Source organism: Symphalangus syndactylus, chromosome 10 (genome assembly GCF_028878055.3).
Source record: "Symphalangus syndactylus isolate Jambi chromosome 10, NHGRI_mSymSyn1-v2.1_pri, whole genome shotgun sequence".
Lineage (NCBI taxonomy): Eukaryota > Metazoa > Chordata > Mammalia > Primates > Hylobatidae > Symphalangus > Symphalangus syndactylus.
This window is the reverse complement of record NC_072432.2, coordinates 13162068-13184669: the sequence shown is the minus strand read 5'-3', so window position 1 is coordinate 13184669 and position 22602 is coordinate 13162068. Positions and strand designations below refer to the sequence as shown.

The window sequence follows — 22602 nt, the reverse complement described above, 5'->3', positions numbered from 1 at the left end:
AAGTTTCTGAAAGCTTCAACTATTCCATATTAAAGCACACAGAGAAACAGTTTCCTAAAGGGAACATTATAGGTAACAGTTGTAATGATGGAAACTCAATCCTAGAATATTAAAATTAACAGACCTAGCCCTTTAGGTACCGTGTAGGTGTTTGCAGAAAATAGGATAGCCAGGAGCAGTGGCTCACGCCTGTAATCCCAGCACTTCAGGAGGCTGAACCAGGCAGATCACTGAGGCCAGGAGTTCGAGACCAGCCTGGGCAACATGGCAAAACCCTGTCTCTACCAAACATACAAAAATCAGCCAGGCATGGTGTAGTCCCAGTTACCCGGGAGGCTGAGGTGGGAGGATGGCTTGAGCCCAGGTGGTGAAGGTTGCAGTAAGCCAAGATCCTGCCACTGCACTCCAGCCTGGGCGATAGAGTCAGACCTCATCTCAAAAAAAAAAAAAAAAAAAAAAAAAAAAAATAGCAGTTTGAATTATGTAATAAACCTTACCAGTGGACATTTATCACTGTAATTGCACTGTGTTATGCCACTTAGCAAAAGGAGAGGACGGAAGTTGGAGGAAAATTTCAAGCTTACTCTTTGATTCCTTCCTACATGTCTAAACCACACAGCATGGTACACTCACCTTTCCAGATTTATCTTGCCTTTCTCGTTCTCTGTATTAGCAGTTTTCAGAATGTGCATTTGAACAGATTTTGGTCTTTGCTTTTTCTGCTTCCTTGGCCTGAAATGCCTTCCCTCCCCACCAGTTAGCTCTAGTAGTTTAATTTCTACTGTTGGTCACTGGTCCTCGAGGACTGTTTAGACCTCCCTTCCTCCAAGCTGGATGGCCTTCTCAGTCCCCTTCATCTGTTCCCAAACTGAGTCAGTGTCCCTCCTGTGGCTCACCAATTGTAACTTACCACATTCTGTCATTTGCTTGTGTTCCCTCCAGACTGTAAGCTCCTGCAAGGAGGCGTTTTGTTATCATTGTATCTTCAGAGAGTCAGAGTGCCAGTACACAGAAGAGCATCACTAAATGCTACAGGGAGCTGATGATTAATTTTACATAGAGCAGACATTTAACAAAGAATATAGCACTTACTCCCTGTCAGATTCTCGATATTTTAAAATATTAGCTCATTTAATCCTAACAATCTTTTAATCTCCATCTTATAGATGATAAAACTGAAAGATTAAGTAAGTTGCCCAAGGTCACAGCTGGTAAGGGCTGAGCTAGTATTCCAGTTCAAACAGATTATTCTTACTTATGTTGACTGATTTCAAATTCCTGCTTTTCCTCCTTCCATGGTGTCTAGGACACTCAATTCACCCTCATAGATGTGTTCTGCTGTCCTGGAAACTGGAGGCGGGCCAAACCAAGCTTAGAAGCACAGGATGGGCATGGTGGCTCACACCTGTAATTCCAGCACTTTGCAGGGCTAAGGAGGATCACTTGAGCCCAGGAGTTCAAGACCAGCCTGGGCGAAATAGCAAGACCCCATCTCTAAAAAAAAAAAAAATTAAAAAAATTAGCCAGGTATAGTGGCGTGCACGTGCACGTGCACACACACACACACACACACACACACACACACACAGCCTCCAGAGGCACGTGGTTTGTTGCTAACATTCCCAAAAGGTATCTGGTACTGGTTCACACTACACCTCCATCTGATTCCTCAGTTGTGAGCTGTTTCTTTCTACTAGCCTCAGCCACCAACCCCTTCAGAAGTGGCTCCTGAAAACTTTGAGGGGAGTTAGAAAATGACTTTGAAGCTCGGGTCAGTTCACGAAACCTTTTTATTCATTACTATGAATATAGTTGGAAATATTTAAAGAATCCATTCTAAATACATGCATTCGTTTTTAAAAGAGGAGCTTGTTAAGAATGGGTTTTATATTGTTTATAATTTTATGTATTTTGGAATTTATATATATTACTTTTGTAATTAAAAAAAAAACCTAAGTTCTCAATTTTAAACAAATAGGGAAAAGCCTGAAATTTTGGCATGGCCAACTCGGAGTGTGGAATCAACGCAGGCATCTAATCTTAATGGTGATCTAAATGTGAGTATCGTACTTTTCTCAGTGTTTAGAAAAGATGTTTTAAATAAGTTACAGTAAGTATATGCTTAGAATTTTGTATCCAGAATTCCAAGCAAATGCCTCCAGTGGCATTTTTTTTTTTTTGGAACAGAGTCTTGCTCTGTTGCCCAGGCTGGAGTACAGTGACACGATCTCAGCTCACTGCAACCTCTGCCTCCCAGGTTTAAGCAATTCTCCTGCCTCAGCCTCCTGAGTAGCTGGGATTACAAGTGCGTGCCATTTTTGTATTTTTTTTTGTTTTTAGTAGAAACAGGGTTTCACCATGTTGGCCAGGCTAGTCTCAAATTCCTGACCTCAAGTGATCCACCTTGAGTCTCAGTCTCCCAAAGTGTTAGGACTGCAGGCATAAGCCAGTGTGCCTGGCCTTGTTGACTGTTCTTTAAGGCTGTACTAAGGCACAGAACCGGGCTGAGGCTGTGGCTGCAGCCCTTTCCCTCTACCTTGTCCCCACAGAGGCTAGACATTTTAAGGTCAGTGGAGCACTATCAAACCAAAAGAGCCTCTTAAATTGTCTTCTACTAAAAAATTTTAATAGTAGCATATTAATATTTTTAAATGTTTTAGTATCATCTCATTTCAAAAACTGTATCTATTGTTATTATATATAAGAAAAACAATGATTTTATTTTAAGTTGTTTATTGTAAGATAATTTACAAATATCTTGCTGTCTTCACTAATTCAAATAATGGAGGAACAGTTTCTTCGGACAAAGACAGCAGTAAGCTAAAAACAAAATCAACTGGCTGAATTTTCCTTCTTTACCTGAAAAACAAAGTACAGAACAAGTAAAAAATCAAACAGCATTTTTTGGGAAAATAATATCAAGAGATAATAACACATATTTAAGTGGGGTACAGAGAACTGAATTTACACAATAAAGTGTTACTCTATACCAGTGATACTAAAATTTTGGTCTGGGGAACCTTTCATGGGGTTCATGAGGGCAAAACTATTTTCATGATAATGTTATTTTGCCTGTTTTATTCTCATTCTCGAGTATACAGTAGAGTTTTCCAGAGGCCACATGATCCATGACATCACAACAAAGTGAATAGAGACAGATGAAAATCTAGCTGGCTTCTGCTAGATCAATCAGACATTAAGGGGTCCTGAGACCATAAAGTGTGACAACCACCACTCTTCACCAACCTATATATAATATCTCAAAATAATGTTAATTCTCTATCCTCAAAGTTTATTTCCTTATATCTACATTTTCTATGATCAACACACTCACTACAAAAAAGTCCACTAGCATTGCCCAGGTGCTCCCGTGAGTTGGCTGCTACTATGAAGTGGCCCATCCATCTAAATCTCTCAGAGGACAATTCTAGGATTACTAAATTAGCTTCACTTATATCTGAATAGGTTTCTTTTCTGAACAGTCATGGGAAGAATGTGTGAACTTTACCTCTTCTCTGAGGATGGAACTTGATTTTCATTAATCCCTGGTTATTATATTAGAAGAAAAAGACAAACACAAAACAAGCAGGTCAAGAAGCAATCCATGCTAGTTAATCACATACGCTTTTCAATGAAAAAAAGTCAATTGTTAAACTTGATACCTTGAGTATATCATGCAAAAATACTTACCACAAGATTCGTTTGAAACAGACTCAATGACTGTTATAAAAAGTCACAGATTTCAATCCAGGTTAGAAGCAATAAAAACATGCTCATGCAAGTAGGAAAGACTATGAATATGTAATTTAAATTACAATTTTTCTATAAATTAACACAATATATTTAGAGGTATTTTTTTTGGAGATGGAGTCTCGTTCCGTTGCCCAGGCTGGAGTGCAGTGGCATGATCTCAGCTCACTGCAACCTCCTCCCGGGTTCAAGTGATTCTCCTGCCTCAGCCTCCCGAGTATCTAGGATTACAGGTGCCTGCCACCATGCCCAGCTAATTTTTGTACTTTTTTAGTAGAGACGGGGTTTTGCCATGTTGGCCAGGCTGGTCTGGAACTCCTGACCTCAGGTGATCCACCCGCCTCGGCCTCCCAAAGTGCTGAGATTACAGGCGTGAGCCACCACACCCGGCCATATTTAGAGTTTTTAGGCTGGCAACTAATACTTGGACCTCGAATACTATGGTTTACTCATGTTCTTAATTGTATTACTAAATAGCCAAATATGTTTATTTTGTTTTTTGATCTTTTTCTTTTCCAAATATGTTTAAATATTCAAGTCTTGATTCATAATAACTGATAGGTTACAGAGCATGCAAGCCCATTCACAAGCAATCCAACCTTGGCACTGCATGGCTAAGTTTTTGTATAAGGATTTAGACTACCTTCCTAGGAAGCAAAAACTTAATACTCAATTTCCAATTATGTGGATTCCTTTTTCTAAATTCTTGGTTTTGTGCAGTGGCACGATCATAGCTCACTGCAGCATAAAACTCCCGGGCTCAAGCAATCCTCCTGCCTCAGTTTCCTGAGTAGCTAGGACAATAGGCACATGCCACCAGGCCTGGCTAATTTTTTCATTTTTGTAGAGATGGGGTCTTGCGATATTGCTCAGGCTTGTCTTGAACTCCTGGGCTCAAGTAATCCACTCGCTTCGGTCTCCCAAAATGCTGAGATTACAAGCATGAGCCAACATGAGCCAATGCACCCAGCTGATTTTGTTACTTTTAAATAGGTTTCCTGCATTTCTTTCTTTCTTTTTTTTTTTGAGATGGAGTCTCGCTCTTTTGCCCAGGCTGGAGTGCAGTGGTGCAATCTCAGCTCACTGCACGCTCCGCCAACCGGGTTCACGCCATTCTCCTGCCTCAGACTCCCAAGTAGCTGAGACTACAGGCGCTCACCACCACACCCGGCTAATTTTTTGTATTTTTAGTAGAGACGGGGTTTCACCAAGTTAGCCAGGATGGTCTCGATCTCCTGACCTTGTGATCTGCCCACCTCGGCCTCCCAAAGTGCTGGGATTACAGGCATCAGCCACTGCACTCAGCCAGGTTTCCTGCATTTCTAATGAAGAAACAGGCTGGTCCTCAATTTTGCAGAAGTTGTATCATCATAGGTCATAGCTAACATTCGTTTTTCAAGAGCAAAAAATCCCCCTTGGGTTCTCCGGATCTCACACAGCCCAGAAACCTTCAGAATGTGGCTCCTTCCCCCAGGCTTTCTCACACTTAAGATCCAAGAACAAATCAGCCTGGCTTTAACATGGGGTAGATGTTAAAGAAGGATAATGGCTAACAGAAGGTTTTAGTCCTTGTATTAGTCCCCACGTTACAGATGACAAAGCTGAGTAACAGAGTATCCTAACCAAGTTCATCAAACTAGACACCATGAGACAGTATTCTGTGATGCTAATAGAACATTGGTGACCAGGCTGTGAATGGGTTAGTCCTAACACAGCTGTGCTTAGAAAGTAAAATAAGAGAAGAATAATGCTTAGGATAGCAAGGCTGATGGATCCAACTAACAACTTACACAAAGGTATCTGTTGGCTCAATCAGTTCTAGTTGTGTCTCTCTGGCATTCTGCCCAGTTTCTGCCCTTGAAAGGTAACACTTAAGGAACACTTTAAATAGTGATGAACTTTTCCCTGACTCGTAAAACCATGGGCCCACATTTTCATACACCCAATAAAATGTTATTTGTCCCTCTTCTGAACTTCCAGTTCTGAATAAACATGGCATTTCATTCATTCATTCAACATTCACAAAGGAGGTATGTACCAGGCAATGGGGACACAAAAGTGAATAAGATGTGGTCCCATCCTAGTCTCGAGGAGCACACAGACAAATAAAAAGCCGATTCCTGATACAAGGCTGTAAAAGCTAAGCTAAATGGAAGACAGGATGCTACAGAAGGCTGCCTCACTCAGACTGAAGGAAGGAGTGTTTTCTGGAAGAAAGGATTCCCCCAGCTGAGTAAGGAAGGATACACAGGAGGCAGTCAGATGAAGAATCAAGGGAGCAAGGGAAGAAATAGTGGCTCTTCAGGCTGCAGCACATGCCACTCCCTGGCCGTGAGAAAGAGTGACGAATCTGTAGATCTGGAAATAGATCAAGGTGGCTGAGGTTCAAGGATGTGAGAAATGGTAATGATAAGAGACTGGACTGGGAAGAGTGCTGGTGACCAGAAAATATAGGATCACATACATCGAGTGTTTCTGCAGAATGATTGTATAACAGAGAATGGATTTTGTTATTTTCCTCATAACACTGTCACAAAAATAGGCAAATTTTTTTCTGTGAAGGGCCACACAGTAAGTATTTTACGCTCTGTGGGTCACACACTGTCACTCTCCTTTTTCTTATATCCCTTTAAAAATGTAGAACTCATTCTTAGCTCCAGGCCACAGTTTAGTAACCTCTGTTCTGCTGTGATTTCTTATTTAGTGTCTGCCTTTACTGTTAAGATTGAGCTCTCTGAAGGCAAATACTGTTACCACTATATCCTCAGTGTCTAGCACAGGGCCTGACGCTTAAGGGGCACTCAAATAATTACCTTTTTGAACCAAGGAAAGAAATGACAAGGATCTGCATTAAGTGGGCATAAAGAAGGGGGAAGATTCAAGAGATAGTTAGAAGGTAAAACTTAAAGAGCATGGTAACTGATTAGTAGGAGGTAAGAAGGAACGAGTCAAAAAGAAATTACTACACATTTTATCTAATCACAATTACTTGTATGTTTCTTATCCTATTAGAATGTAAGTGCCTTAAAAGAGAGAATCACATCCTTAACACTGTGTCTAGCACTGTACTGTGCACATAGTGGGTATTCAACTTAATAACTTTTTGAATAAAATTCCCATTATCTTAACCTTTTTTTCATAAACATTGAAGTTTTTCAACAACTAAGAAATTTTCTTGAGGAAAGCAGTATATAGTTGGCCCTCAGTATCCATGGATTCAACCAACAGCCGATGTAAAATATTTGGAAAAAAGACAAAAATAATGGTAAAATAATAAAAACGAAAACCAATACAACAACTATTTACATAGCATTATAACTAGAGATGATTAAAAGTATACGAGAGGATGTGCATTTGTTATATGTAGTACTGTGCTATTTTATTTCAGGGACTTGAGCATCTTCAGATTTTGGTATCCTGGGGGAGGTGAGAGAGAGTTCTGGAACCAATCCACTGCAGATACTGAGGGATGGATATACTATCTTTTGGTACTGATATAGAAAACATAATGATTAAAAAAATTCCTGGACCTTCCCAACATGCAATGGTTTATAGATTTATGTAAAACCAAATCTGAAACTAGCCCTGTAACTCAGAAAGCTTGGCTTACAATTGTTTAAATTCCAAAAAAAGATTTCATAAATGATATTGAATTATCCACATCCCATTCCTAATCCTTTAGAAAACTGAAAACTAAGCCCGAGTGTTTCCAGCTGAAACAATAAAAATAAACCAAAGAGATCCCATTTTTACTACATCTTTATAGCCTAAGAGTTAGGATGCAAGATTCAGCAATGAGTCATTTCAACTTCAGAAGACAAAAAAAAAAACTTTTAAGCATCCAAACAAGCAGACACAGCAAGAGGAAAAAAAATTCTCTGAAGGCAACAATCTACAATTACTTACAGAGCTGCAGCACCAGAGATAATTTCAATCAACTCTTTTGTGATGACAGCTTGGCGGGTACGGTTGAATGTCAATGTCAATTTGTCAATCATCTCAGCTACAAACAAAACAAAAAGATTACATAAAAAATCTGAAACTAGAGTAGAATAACTTGTTAACTAACTTCTGTTGCTTAATTTAAAAATAAGAGATTTTTGGATACCAAAATTGGCCTCTCAAAAAATGTTATGAAGATATTTTTACATCTTCCATAGGATACCTTTTCACAGTACTTGCAAATCAACTACCTATCAAGATATACTTTCTTACAGGTACAGGAATATTATGTTAATTTTTTTTTTTTTTTTTTAAGCATTCAAAAATCTTTTTAATAAGAGAGTAGGATCCAGGATTAGTTTTTGTAGCCTCGGCTGGCCCGTCGGCCTCTGGCACGCTCGAACTTCCGGCCCTTGGAGCGGACGTAGGGTTTGGTGTGGCTGTGCGGGGTTCCTGGGGCCTTGCCAAAATGCCGGTACACCTCTCGGCCCTTGCGAGGACCGGAAAGCAGGACAGTGCCGCAGACCTTGGGGGAGTTAATATTGTTGATGCTACTATTGGCAACGGACTCCTCTCAGCTGAGCTTCACTGTGTGCTCACAAGCATTCCTGCTGGCACCGTCCATACTGTGTACTTACAAGCATTCTTGCTGGCATTGTCCATGGCTGTCATCCTGGCACTCTGCTCACTAGTGGTGGACTCCTTCAAAGAGTAGTAGATGATGTTGGCCAGATTGTATTCTTGGTAATTTTGCAGCACATCAGCATCAATATCATCATAGATACTCATACTCTCTGTTAAAACAAGTGATGAGTTTCTTTGAAGTTATATAGAATGAATACTAATTCATCAAAGACAGCTTTTCAGTGTAAAACTCCTTTATAGTTACAGAGCAGAAATTAATGCAAGATAAGGTAAATGAATCTGTTCTAATAATTTCATCTATTTCCAAACTACAGATGATAGCATATTTTTAGCAAAATATAATGTGTAAATAAAGCATTTGATATTCTACTCCACATGTGTAACTTTAGAAAAATTAGGTCAACATTTGAAATAACTGTACTGTATTTTGTGATTATGAAGCCCTCTGGACAGTATTAGCATGTGCCTGTTACAAAGCCAGCAAGCACTCAATGCTTTTTCCAATAAAAAAAAATAATAATGAATTGAAGCCAATATAGTGTAATACAGGTTGAGCATCCCTAATTCCAAAGTCCAAAATCTGAAGTGCTCCAAAATCTGAAACATTTTGAGCACTGACATGATGCCACAAGTGGAAAATTCCACACCTGACCTTGTGTGATGGGGTGCATTTGAAACTTTGTTTGATGCAGAAAATTCTTTAAAATATTGCATAAAATTGCCTTCAGGCTATGTGTATAGGGTGTACACACTCAGGTCCTGTCCCCAAGATACTGCATTATAAATACGAAAATATTCTGAAATCCCAAACATTTCTGGTCCTAAGCATTCACACAAGGGATACTCAACCTGTGCAGTAATTCCAACTTAGTCATTTGATTACTGAAGAAATCTGAATGTATCAATCTGGAAAATGAGAGAGGGAAAACCTTTCAAAGCACATGAAAGAGTGGGAGAACTAGAAATTGATATGAATTGTAGTTTTAATGTTGTAGAAATTTAGAAGTACATTTCAAAATTCATTCTTTGGGGTCAAGTGGTGACACAGTACTATACATTATCAAAATACTATATTTCATTAAATGGTACTCGTTGTAACACCTACTTTATTTCTCATTAAGAGAGAAAAAAATGTACTCAATTATAAATGATGTTCCATTGGCTGGTAGAGCCATGTCAATTTCAGAAACATTAACGTGTAAAGTACATACTTGAAAATAAATGAAATATTAGAAAATAGATGGTATATACAAGGGAAAAAAGCCTTAGAAAACTAAAATCAGTTCCTGAATATTATTCCAGGATGCTTCACTGATCAAGGATGACTTTATTCCAACAATAAAACATGAGAATTGAGTCGGTCAATGTAAATTAGCTGTGAACACTGTTCAACTCTCTATTCTAGAGCTTCTGTTGTGTTGTAGTTAGAGGTCCCAAACATAAATTGCAAAGCCAGTTTCTAGCTACGCTCTTCAATCCCTGAGGACAAAAAAATCTAATGATGAACCTCAATAGATACTGATTTTTCAATTAATGACAGAATAGAGCAGGAGTTACCAAACAACGACTGAATTAAGTATCATAGAAGTCAAGAGATGGCACTTCTCAGAAACAGCTCCAGATTGGCCAGGCGCAGTGGCTCATGCCTGTAATCCCAGCACTTTGGGAGGCCAAGGCAGGTGGATCACTTGAGGGCAGAAGTTCAAGACCAGCCTGGCCAACATGGTGAAACCCCATCTCTACTAAAAATACAAAAATTAGCCGGGCGTGGTGGCGTGCACCTGTAATCCCAGCTACTTGGGAGGCTGAGGCAGGAGAATGGCGTAAACCCGGGAGGTGGAGGTTGCAGTGAGCCGAGATCATGCCACTGCACTTCGGCCTGGGTGACACAGTGAGACTCCGTCTCAAAAAAAAAAAAAAAAAAAAAAAAAAAATGGCTGGGCTCATGTCTGTAATCCCAGCACTTTGGGAGACCGAGGCAGGTGGATGACGAGGTCAGGAGATTGAGACCATCCTGGCTAACATGGTGAAACCCCGTCTCTACTAAAAATACAAAAAATTAGCCGGGCTTGGTGGCGGGTGCCTGTAGTGCCAGGTACTAGGGAGGCTGAGGCAGGAGAATGGTGTGAACCCAGGAGGCAGAACTTGCAGTGAGCCGAGATGGTGCCACTGCACTCCAGCCTGGGAGACAGTGAGACTCTGTCTAAAAAAGAAACAGCCCCAAATCATTTGCTATAGCTACCACCAGATATCTTGACCCTGTCTGCCTTAGTGTACAAATCTCTCCATTCTACATGCCAAAAAATATGTATCACAGAAAAACTACTTACCAGCACTTGCAACGGTATTAAGGGAAAAGATGGGCTTTTCTTCTGTCTTATAGGAGATGACAGACCTAGAATTGACAAAAACAAATGTAAATCTCAAAATAATTTTTAAACTGTTATTTCAAAATATGAACAAAAGCATGAACATAAAAAAGCTGTTATTTCTAAATCTTTCTTGCCTGAATTTATTAAAGATGATGGAGCCTTCATCAAATTCATATCCAGAATTTAGTAATTCAAGGGCAATGACTGACGCATCTCCAAAAGTAGGGGGCTTTCTTCCCACTTCTTTGAATGCCACCAGAAACTGGTCAGAATGAGTCCTATAAGAAAAGCAACAGCTCACATAGCTAGTTTAACAAGATTTCTGCTGAAAGAGCACAGGGGATGGGAAGGAGAAAACACTGTCACCATGGATCAGGTCTTTTGGGGTACGGGTGGTGGTGATTTCCTGAGTTGTTCCACACACTATCATAATTCCTTTCCTTCAGCACCTGCAAAGAACTAAGAACTAAAAATGAGGTCTGTTTTATATTCTTTTTGCCTTTATTCCTCTCCTTCTAATCCCAATGAACTATTGCTAACATTTCCAGGCTGTAACAGCTCCTCCTCGGCTTAATGCCGATAGCTTTTGATATTCACATGGCATTCAACTTATGATCCGGATGAAGAAGCAAAGGTAGAAAACAGGGGAAGGAAAACAGAAATGTTCCAATATATCCTGGAAAAAAGAAAAAGGAAACAAACACCCCCTTGTGAATATACCAAAAAAGGCCCCGAAGAATATACCTTGTTATTGACGAAGGTTTTGAGAGTTTGTCAAAACTTTTGAGAGAAGATTTATTTGTGCTTGCATCTTTATGAAAATAAACAATATATATTTAAATTACCTATAAAGTATGCCCCTGATTTTGTCACCAATTCCAACAAGCATAACTTCTTTCCCAGCTGCTGTTAGTGTAGCAACCTCGCTTTTCATCTGTTTAGCAATGGAGGAATGAATAGCACCACACAGTCCTCGATCTGAGGACACACCAATAAGGAGGTGTTTCTTCTTGTCTTCAGGCCCCTTGATATCAGCTTTTTCATACAGAGCTTAAAAACAAACAAAAGCGGTAATTTTTTTATATGCAATTTACACTAAATACAATAAATCTCTAATTTACAAAGCAGTTGGTTATTTTCAAAATATGCATTTAAATTTAGCTGGCAACTGCCTAGTGTAAGCAAGTGTTCTTAGGACAGCCGTAAGCTGAGGCCAGGCACAGTGGCTCACACCTGTAATCCCAGCACTTTGGGAGGCCGAGGTGGGCAGATCACCTGAGATCAGGAGTTTGAGACCAGCCTGGCCAACGTAGTGAAACCCCGTCTCTATTAAAAACACAAAAATTGGCTGGGCACGGTGGCTCACGTCTGTAATCCCAGCACTTTGGGAGGCCAAGGCGGGCAGATCACGAGGTCAGGATATCGAGACCACGGTGAAACCCTGTCTCTACTAAAAATACAAAAAAATTAGCTGGGTGTGGTGGTGGGCGCCTGTAGTCCCAGCTACTTGGGAGGCTGAGGCAGGAGAATGGCGTGAACCCAGGAGGCAGAGCTTGCAGCTAGCCAAGATTACGCCACTGCACTCCAGCCCGGGAGACAGAGCTAGACTCCGTCTCAAAAAAAAAAAATTAGCCAGGTGTGGTGGTGGGGGCCTGTTAATCCCAGCTACTGGTGAGGCTGAGGCAGAAGAATCGCTTGAGCCTGGGAGGGGGAGGTTGTACAGTGAGCTGAGATTGCACCACTGCACTCTAGCCTGGGCAACAGAATGAGACTCCATTTGAAAAAAAACACAAAAAGAAAACAAAAACAACAACAAAACACACACACACACACACACACACACACACAAAAACAAAGGATAGCTGTAAGCTGAGATATTGAGGATTTGGTAGATAAATAGGGGGTTCACTGCATGGCCTTCTTTACTATCAAATATGCATAAATCTTCCTTAAGTTAAAAATTCTTTTAGATGGCCTAAACTCAGGATAAGACAGCATGATCATAAAAAAGTTAAGAGAAAGAATGTAATTACAAGTTAAAATAGAAACTTCTTTCCCATTTCTAGCTCTTTACAACTTTATTTCCAAGATAAATTCATAATCAAATAAGTATAAAAGCATCTAAAAACACAATATAAATTCTTTTTAAACTGCCATATTGCATCTCTTTTCTATTAAGACTAATTAAGGATGGATTACATAAATTTCTGAAGGAAAAATGTCTTCATCCTTTTGAAAAGAATGGTGAGTAACTATCTTGAAAATGAAGGTTCTCAGCTGCTTTTCCTGCTTCAACATCATTTGGATTCTCAAAACACCATCACAAGTCAGATCCATGATCACTCGGTCAGCTCTCCACTGCAATGCCCCCCACCCACCCCCGCTGCAGTCCTAAAATGCCACACTACAAGGTCATAGGATGAAATTAAGCCCTTGCATCTAACGCACGGTTTCCAAGTTCTTCTGATGGTATACTTAATAACTGGGAAAATTTCAGAATATTTTAAAAGTTAACATGGTCACGTATAATGGTTAACAAACACACAGACTCTTGACACCAAACCACATAGGTCCAAACAGAGGCTCTTCCTCCTTTTATATGTGATCTTAGGCAAGTTACTTAACTTCCGTATGCTTCAGTTTTTCTCACTGAAAAGCAGGGATTCTAACAGTCCCTACCTGTACTACCTACATAGGTTGTTACCACTACGTGTCAAGTAGATGTAGATGAAAAATAAGTACATGTCAAGTACTTGAATAGGCTTGACATCACTGTAAGCTCTAAATATAAGTCATCAGTAGTCTTTGTGTGAAACAGTTCTTCCTAATTTGTGAATTACACTCTTCCCTTACCTAAAGATCCCAATCCATATATTCGAGCTGGTTTCAGCTCTCTCTCAGCTCGGGCATATTTTGCTGCTGCTACCATTTTCATAGACTTGGTAATTTTCTGGATGTTTTTGATGGACTTTAGTCTCCTGGTAACTGAAAAACAGAAGTACTGTGTTAAGACAAAGGAATTACAGTATAACTTCCTTGTGAATTTACTGAAATATTTTTCTAAAGTGCAAGGCAGAATAATGAGCACTTAGATAAACAATAAACAGCGTGATGCTAAACCAGTCTTAACATTAGTACTAGTATTAATAGCCGGGCGCGGTGGCTCACACCTGTAATCCCAACACTTTGGGAGGCCGAGGCGGGCGGATCACGAGGTCAGGAGATCAAGACATCTTGGCTAACATGGTGAAACCCTATCTCTACTAAAAATACAAAAAATTAGCCGGGCATGGTGGTGGGCACCTGTAGTCCCAGCTACTCGGGAAGCTGAGGCAGGAGAATGGCATGAACCCAGGAGGCGGAGCTTGCAGTGAGCCGAGATGGCGCCACTGCACTCAAGCCTGGGTGACAGAGTGAGACTCCGTCTCAAAAAAAAAAAAAAAAAAAAAAAAAAGAAATAGTACTAATAAAAGGAAGGTAAGACTAGCTACTACTTAGGACAAGCAAATGGCAACATAAGACAATAATATACATTTAAAACATTAAATGGTATTGAAAGTTGCCTTAACCACATATTCCATAACATGATTTATATATAATTCCATAACATGATTTACCCCTTCCCACACATACACCCACACTGGTATAGTTTTTTCTAGTTATATCATGATCATTCTACAAACAGCAGAACATAGCTTTCTCAGGTGTCCTTTCTTACTGGCCTTTTCAGAACAAGTCCAATGTCCCAAACATACAATGGAAATCCATTTGGTCAGTTTTCATCAAATATACAATGGGCTAAAGCAGTATATTTTTGAAAGTATTTGTATTTGTCAAAATTTAGTTTTTCTTAATTCACATATTGAGACAAACAACATACTTACTATCTTTCAAAGTTGCCATATTTCGAACTTGAATCCTGAAGATAAAAGTTTTAAAAATGTTTCAGTTTTTTGAAAAATAGTTCCATTGCACAAGAAAAACTTTCAGAGTTAATATATTTATTTAAAGAATACCCCATAAAGAAATAGTCTATCAAGTACAGGACTCAGAATGTACATGAATAGGCATATATTTAAATCCCTTAGCAGTGGTGCGAATCCGCGTATTGAAGGCCTCCCTTTATTTGGCCTGTCTGTAACACCACCTTCCCAGAAGTCAACATGCTCTATTGACCCACACATGCTCTATTCCCACCTCCATATCTTTGCTTATGTTGTTTCCATGACAGAAAAGCCCCTCCCCTTGTTAAGCTGCCCAACTATACTTCAAATCAAGGCCAGCCACTCTAAAAACTTCCTTAGTTCACAGCAACCTCTCCCAGTAACAGAGTCAATGATAGAGTCGAACGTGACTACACGTGTAAAAGTAGTTTATATAAACTGATTCTTAACTTTTTCAATTCAGCTCGATAAACAGTTACCAAGATGCTCTACATTCCAGGCACTGGTAAACATGACGTGGTCTCTGACATATTATTACCTTATAAACAAAGTTCATGAAAAATTACATTTATATAAAATTTGGTATTTTTTTCAAGTCTTTAAAATTGAAATGCTAATGTGCAGAAGTCAAAATGATTACACTTAAATGAAATGTTGGTGAAAGATGAATATGAGAGAATTCCTGCCCTAATGGGGGAAGACATGCTAAAAAATATTAATTATCTTTCTGCCTTCAAATCCATACAAAGTGCCTGTGTTTGTAGGCAAAGCTACACAGGAGAATTGAGCATGATGAAATGTGTGCACAAAGTAGAGACATAAGGAGGGGATTCTCGGGAACAGGATGTCATTTTAAGAGGATTCATGTTCAGGAAATAATGAGGAATGAAGAAGGGGAGGCTCGAGACATGAGTTGGGTTTGTTACTTTAAATAATTAATATTTTCAAATATTAAAAAAAGCAAATCAGTTTAAATCTTATTTGTAGGTTAGTAGGGAAATGAATGTTTATAAGCCCACAAATCAGTTTGGTATTTCAGCAAAGTATCTCACTTGGCAGTGACAAGCGTAAAATGAGGTTGGAGTTTTGATGAACACGAAAGACATGGGGATGTAGGCTGCCACAGCCTCATGAGAGACCTCAAGAACCTGGATGAAGATGCTGGCAAAGCAATAGGAGGCTAGATTTGCGAGCATTTAACTTCTTCACATGTACATTCGTAGTAGAAAGGAAAGCAGTAAGAATGATCTAAGGTTTCTCTAATTGAATGACCTTGGTGGACAGTGACTAATATCTCTCATGAGCATAGGTTAGAGGCAATAATCCTCAACAGTGTATTAGCAAATCAAATCCAACAATGTATTAAAAATAATTATACACCATCACTACTTGGGATTTACTCCAGGTATGCAAAGCTGGTTCAATATTAAAAAATCAAATAATATAATCTATTATGTCAACACGTTAAAGAAAAAATCATACAATCAATAGGTGCAGAAAAAGCATCCAACAAAATCTAACACCCATTCATGATAAAGTCTCTCAGCAAACTAGGAATAGAGAACTTCCTCAACCCGCTAAAAACAAACAAACAAAAAATCCCTGATTGAATGGGAGAGGCTAGGAGCTTTGGGAACAAGACAAGAAAATCCCCACTCATCACATTCCTTCAGTATCATACTGGAAGTCTTAGCTAATGAAGTAAGACAAGAAAATAAGAGGCACAGAAATTTGAAGGGAAGGAATAAAACTGTTCCTGTTCATAGATGACATGATTATCTACGTAGAAAATCCCAAAGAATAAAAATAACCCCTCCTAGAACCAATAAGCATTTATGACAAGGTTGCAGGATATAAGGTTAGTGTATATAAAAAGCTAGTTACATTCCTCTACAGCAGCCCTGAACTACTGGAGTATGAAGTTAAAAATGCCCACACACAGTTGTATGGTTAAAATGATAAACTTCATGCTCCATGTGTTTTATAATTTTAAAAATCCACTAAAATCTCAGCAAGTTTGATTTTAGTTGATACCTACTTTGTGGATATCAATAAACTGATTTTCAAGGTTATATAGGAAGGCCAAAGACCTAGAAAAGTCAAACAATATTGTCAGGACTGACACTACCTGACTTTAAGACCTCCTCTAAAGTTACAGTAATAAAAAAGCAAAAACAATTCAAGGAAAAAAGGATATTCTTTTCAACAAACAAATGGTACTGGAACAACTGGACACTAATATGCAAAAATATTAATCTGTACAATGACTTTACAAATTTAATAAAAATTAACTTAAAATGAATCACAGGCCTAAATATAAAATGCCAAACCATAAAACTTCTACAAGATACCACAGGAGACAATCCAGGTGCCTTGAGTTTGGAAATGAGTTTTTAAACACAACACCAAAAGCATGATCCATGACAGAAAAAAATAAGTTGGGCTTTATTGAAATTTAAAACTTCTGTCCTGTGAAAAATACTGTGAAGAGAATGAAAAATCAATCCACAGGCTGGGAGAAAATATTTCTAAAACTCATCTCTGATAAAGGACCTGTATCCAAAACAAACAACTCTTAAAATGCAATAAGAGAACAAACAACCCAAATAAGAAAATGGGCAAAAGATCTGGAGACTTCACCAAAGATCAACAGATGGCAGGGCCAGGTGCGGTGGCTCATGCCTATAATCCCAGCACTTTGGGAGGCCAAGGCAGGCGGATCACAAGGTCAGGAGTTCCGAGACCAGCCTAACCAACATGGTGAAACCCCGTCTCTACTAAAAATACAAAAAATTAGCCAGGCGTGGTGGTGGGCGCCTGAAATCCCAGCTACTCAGGAGGCTGAGACAGAAGAATCGCTTGAACCCAGGAGGTGGAGGTTGTGGTGAGCAGTATCGTGCCATTGCATTCCACCTGGGTGACAGAGCAAGACTCTGTCTCAAAAAAAAATAAAACAAAAAAAAACAACCAGATGGCAAAAAGCACGTAAGATGATGCTCAGTATCATGTCATTAGAGAACTGCAAGTTAAAACAGTAAGATATCACTACACACCTGCAAGAATGGATAAAACCCAAGAAACTGACCAGCAAACGATGATGAGGATGTGGAGCAAAAGGAACTGTCATTGATGGCTGGCAGGAATGTAAAATAGTACACAGCCACTTGGGAAGATGTTCTGGTAGTTTTTTACAAAGCTAAACCTAGTCTTAACTTACCCAACTGAGATGAGAAGTTATGTCCACATAAAACCTACACAAGAGCATGCAAAGCAGCTTCATTCATGATGCCAAAAGTTGGAAGCAACCCAGATGTCCTTCAATACATGAATAGATAATCTAACTCTTGATACATCCATACAATGGACTATTATTCGCCAAAACCACAAAGGAGCTATTAAGTTATAAAAAGGCATGGAGAAACCTTAAGTGCATACTGCTAAGGGAGAGAAGGCCATCTGAAAAAGACCAAATACTGTATGATTCTGGCTATATGACATGCCAGAAAAGCCGAGGATCTAGCAATAGTTGAGAGAAGTGGTTGTCAGGGTTTTGGGGAGAGTAGAGGAGGGATTTTTAGGGCAGTGAAGCTCTTTGGCATGATATCGTAATGGTGGATACATGTCATTATGCATTTGTCCAAATCCATAGAACTATATAACAAAAAGAGTGGATCTTTGTTTTTTGGGGTTTGAAGACAGGGTCTGACTCCCCTCACCCAGGCTAGAGTGCAGTGGTGTGATCATGGCTCCCTGCAGTCTCAACTTCCTGGGCTCAGATGATTCTCCCACTACAGCACAAAAAATATTAGGTTTGGTTTTAAGAATGAATCTACTAAAGGAAAAGATAAAAGCTGGCAAATCCTGACAAGCTCTGTTATTTCAGAGCACAAACTACCTGCCATGACTGTTCTACTACAACAGCTTTTCATAATCACACTTGAAAAGTAATACCAGTTTTGGGCCAACCTTCCTTTTTTGGTGTAGTAATGACTTTTCTCCCTGAACACAAAATTTATTGGTTATAACAAGTCACTCTTGGATATTATTGTTTTAGGCAGACACTTCAACTGACACAAGTTTCTAGTCAGAGAATATCATATGGAACAAATTTGAATTGCGTACCATATTTGGACAAACACAGAATGTTTGTTTCCTTAAGTACTCCAAGTCAGAGGTATGAAGAGGTAGCATCTTTTGTGATAATGCTATGCATTTGCCCTAATTTCATGTGTTTTAAAGCACTCTCACGTTTAGCTTTGATTAATTCTGAAGATGTCTATGTTACTACTTTAATTTTTAGGTACAATTTGAGTAAGAACAGTGATGAGCTAATTGAACTCTCTTTAGGGATAGCTTCCTTTATTAAATATAAAAGTTTTGCAAATGAGGAGATAAAGCTCTGAATCATTGCACGTCCTGAGATCCTCAGGAGACTAAGAAACACAGCGGAGAGAGAATCGAATGGACTGTGGATTACCACTATCTACCATGATCCCACAGCACTGTTATAACAGCTGACGAAGGCAGTGGAGGAGGGAGTCAGGAATGACACCCTTCCAAGAAACTACAGTTTGAGAGATTTTCAAGGAGTATATTAAGAAACATAAAAACTTAAAAAGGAAGCAATATTGGCTAATTCTCAAGGAAAAGAAAATTATGAAGTGACTCTAATTCTATTATTAAATGTGTAAAACTCCATTACCTGCCACCAGCAAAAACTGACTCCTTCACACTTATCTAACCCACACCCATGACTGCATCATTTTTTTTTTTTTGAGATGGAGTCTCACTCTGTCACCAGGCTGGAATGCAGTGGCACGATCTCAGCTCACTGCAACCTCCGCCTCTCGGGTTCAAGCAATTCTCCTGCCTCAGCCTCCTGAGTAGCTGGGACTACAGATGCGTACCACCACGTCTGGCTAATTTTTGTATTTTTAGTAGAGACAGGGTTTCACCATGTTGGCCAGTATGGTCTTGATCTCCTGACCTTGTGATCCGCCTGCCTTGGCCTCTCAAAGTGCTGGGATTACAGGCGTAAGCCACTGCGCCCAGCCCGACTGCATCTTCTTTTCCTACATTACATTTGATGTACAAACTGTACTTAAAAACTCTTCATTTCTCTACTGATATACAGCATTTGGATCCCTATCAGCATTTCTCCCACTGTCCTACATGCTTTGCAAATCCTTACACTAACCCACTGAATTGTGCACTTTTATTGCATATATTTGACAGATGAGGAACTGGTGGGAAAGACACTAAGTAACCCGTCCAAGGTCACAGAGCTGCTAAGTGGCAATCAGAATTCAATCCCTGCCGTCTGAATTGAGCCCTTCAGGGCTGGCTACAGAGTCTCTCTTCATACAGTACTACACTCTGCTGCCTCACATTTTTTACATTTACTAGTAAATATCTGCCCTCATGGTCTCAGATGACAATTTGTCTTTTCTCTCCTGAAATGCCATCTCCTTTTCAGTGTATGTAGTTTATGACTACTGACACGTTATTATAAAGCAGTTCCATTTTAGAGACTACTGAACTCTAAGAAATAGAAATATGTTTTTCCCAAATTTGAAGACGGTAAAATCTGGGACTCTTTCTCTCAAATTTTTAATTTCCATTTTCTTATATGATGCTTTAAAAAAACGGTTTAATTTTCAAAACGTTAGAGTATTTTGCCAATACTCTAACAACTATTAAAATAACCACTGTGAATTTAAGTAAGCCTAACGTTTAGTTTATGTTAGTATGGTAACCTCTCTGAAAACAAAAACTAAAACAATAACAAATTGTACTTTAAAAAACTTCCAGTAATCCAGACAGAAGTATGGAAATATGCCTCTTCATGGTTCGTTAAGACAAAGGTCTTTTTTTCCCCTTCCAAATTAATTCTGTGGAGTGGTTTTAATTTCTGAATTCAAAAGGCAATTATAATTCACGGGAAGGGAAATGGCGGAAGGGGCAGGAAAGACATTAAGTAAGCACCAGGAGTGAAGGAATACATGAAAAGAAGAGGACAGAATATGCTTTCATAGTGGAACACTGTTGATTGACGATTTAAAACCAATATTCCAAAGGGATTAAGGTCAGGATTAGGATCTTTATATGCTGATTGAGGTTCCGATTTAAGCTCCTAACAGTAGTTGTCTGGAACTGAGAGCTCTTATTTAAAACGATCCTTCACTAAAAGAGCTTCAAATTATCTTACAGGTGCTTTAAAAAAAGATATTTCTAGAATTTTTTGTAAAATATTGTCTTTGTTTCAGAAACTCTTTCCACTTTTTTAAAGATCAACTTAGAAACTAAGGTTCTAAAATACTGACAGATAACATTAATGCGTGGCAAGAAGGTAAGGACAGGAGAGCTGATGTTCACAGAGCACCACAGCATGCCAGGCACTGTCCCAGGAAACTGACTGAGACCTTATCTATTTGTTCACCATCATATCTTGGCACTTTCCAAGTACCACCGGGTGCGGTGCAAGCACTCAGCTAATGTCTGCTGACTGGTTAACAAGTGGGACAATCCATACAACTGAGAATTCAACTACAGTGACCTTTTAATTCCCATGAATGTTCTTTTTCCATATTAGACAAAAAAAAATCTGACTTCCCAGGCCAAGCCACCAAAAATTTTATGTGGCTAATTCACATCAGATTTCATTCTGAAAATCTCGTATATTACTATCAGTTATTTGCTTAATGAAAAACATATTTATTTCTACTAATGATTTATGGTCCCTTCATATAAATTAGGATACAAAAATCTAGTTTAGCACTGTAGCGCCTTAGAAATCCTCCATACTGTTAAGAGCAGGGAATTGCTACGAAACAGCCTATAATCCCCTTAGCAGCGTGTCTGAAATTCTTCCAGATTCTGTCAAGCTTCAAAACTGAACAGCACCACCCACAAACCAACTTTTACCTGCCCATTCCCAAGCCTTCTAATATGCATTTCCCCCAGCCCAGGTCCCCCTACCCGGAACTAATGTTTAAAATTCTCGAGGCTCGTGGCACCCTTTAGCTGCCTGTCAGTTAACAAATGGCACTTAAAGCCCACGGAACTCCTCCTCCAGGACCTGGGGGCAATTTCATGACCTTGCAGGGTTACGGTTTCAGCAAGTGGTTTCAAGGTAGTGCTAGGTGTCCTTCCCTTCCCCGCCCTCAGACAGATCTGTACGGTCCCTTCTGCACCAAAACCACCCTCAGAGGCATCTAGGATGTTCGCCTTTGCTGTTGCAGCACCCAGCAAAGCGTCTGCAACACGGGAGGTGCTCGACGGCCGCGCTCTCTGACTCGATCGAATCTTAAAGGGTCACTCTGTCCAGCACTGGAGGGTTTCAAAGGGCGTCGAGGACAAAAAGCACAACTTAACCTTCCCCTGGGCTATTGCTCAGGCTCCCGTCACCTTGCAGGCCCTGAGACTGGGGGCCTGGCTCGCAGTGGAAGCTCAGGAAGTGCTGATTAGCTGAGGGAACTCAAGACCGCCCAGACGTCAGTTTGGACTCAGGCCGCAGTCCCGAGGTCCCAGGTGGCCCTCCGACCTTAGGGAACGGGGCGGGACCTTGCTCCGCCGGAGCTCGGCCCTGCGCACGCCTTGCCGGCCTCAGAGCCGCTTCCTGCAGCCCCCGCTAACCCGCGCCTCCGAGGGGCCAGGGGCCCAGCTAGGCCCTGCAACCCCAGATCTGCCCCCGCGCCCATCTCCTCCTCCCTGCCCCGTGCCCAAGCTCTTCCATCCCTTGCGGTCCTGCCGATCTTCCCGCAAGCTGCCATACCATTGCGGCTGCAAGGTCCAGGCCGACAGCCCAGCGACGCCCGCGCGAGAGAACATGGTAGCCGCAGCCCTGCTGAAGGTCGGTCAGGCAGGCCTCAGAGCGCACGCGCAGAAGCTCCCCAGCGCGCCCCTCCCACTTCGCTCTCTTCTTCAGTCTCGTTTCCTCGCGCTAATGT

The 22602-nt window shown here is 40.1% G+C and overlaps 1 protein-coding gene and 1 long non-coding RNA gene across 2 annotated transcripts in view; one reads left to right on the top strand and one right to left on the bottom strand.

Moving 5' to 3' along the window:
* LOC129491867 (uncharacterized) overlaps positions 1 to 11438 on the top strand; it is a 19734-nt gene extending 8296 nt beyond the window's left edge. The window contains exons 3-4 of the long non-coding RNA XR_008660644.2: positions 1979 to 2057; positions 11258 to 11438. This is a non-coding gene — a long non-coding RNA (uncharacterized lncRNA). The remainder of the gene's footprint in view (positions 1 to 1978; positions 2058 to 11257) is intronic.
* On the bottom strand, positions 2717 to 22602 carry ATP5F1C (ATP synthase F1 subunit gamma). Its single transcript, XM_055296477.2, has 10 exons — positions 22428 to 22602; positions 14594 to 14628; positions 13563 to 13694; positions 11555 to 11759; positions 10844 to 10987; positions 10668 to 10732; positions 8331 to 8486; positions 7657 to 7753; positions 3509 to 3545; positions 2717 to 2859 (listed from the first exon to the last, which is right to left on the bottom strand). The coding sequence occupies exons 1-9, from the start codon at positions 22481 to 22483 to the stop codon at positions 3539 to 3541; spliced, it is 897 nt and encodes a 298-aa protein (XP_055152452.1). The 5' UTR covers positions 22484 to 22602; the 3' UTR covers positions 2717 to 2859; positions 3509 to 3538.

Bases quoted from the DNA above. Each gene is read 5' to 3' on its own strand.
- ATP5F1C (XM_055296477.2), bottom strand. From the start codon at position 22,483: ATGTTCTCTCGCGCGGGCGTCGCTGGGCTGTCGGCCTGGACCTTGCAG. The intron at 10,733-10,843 runs GCAAGAAAGATT...TGTCAATTCTAG, and splicing joins ATCATCTTTAATAAATTCAG to GTCTGTCATCTCCTATAAGA. The intron at 7,754-8,330 runs GTAAGTACACAG...TTTTGTTTGTAG, and splicing joins CAATGCCAGCAAGAATGCTT to CTGAGATGATTGACAAATTG.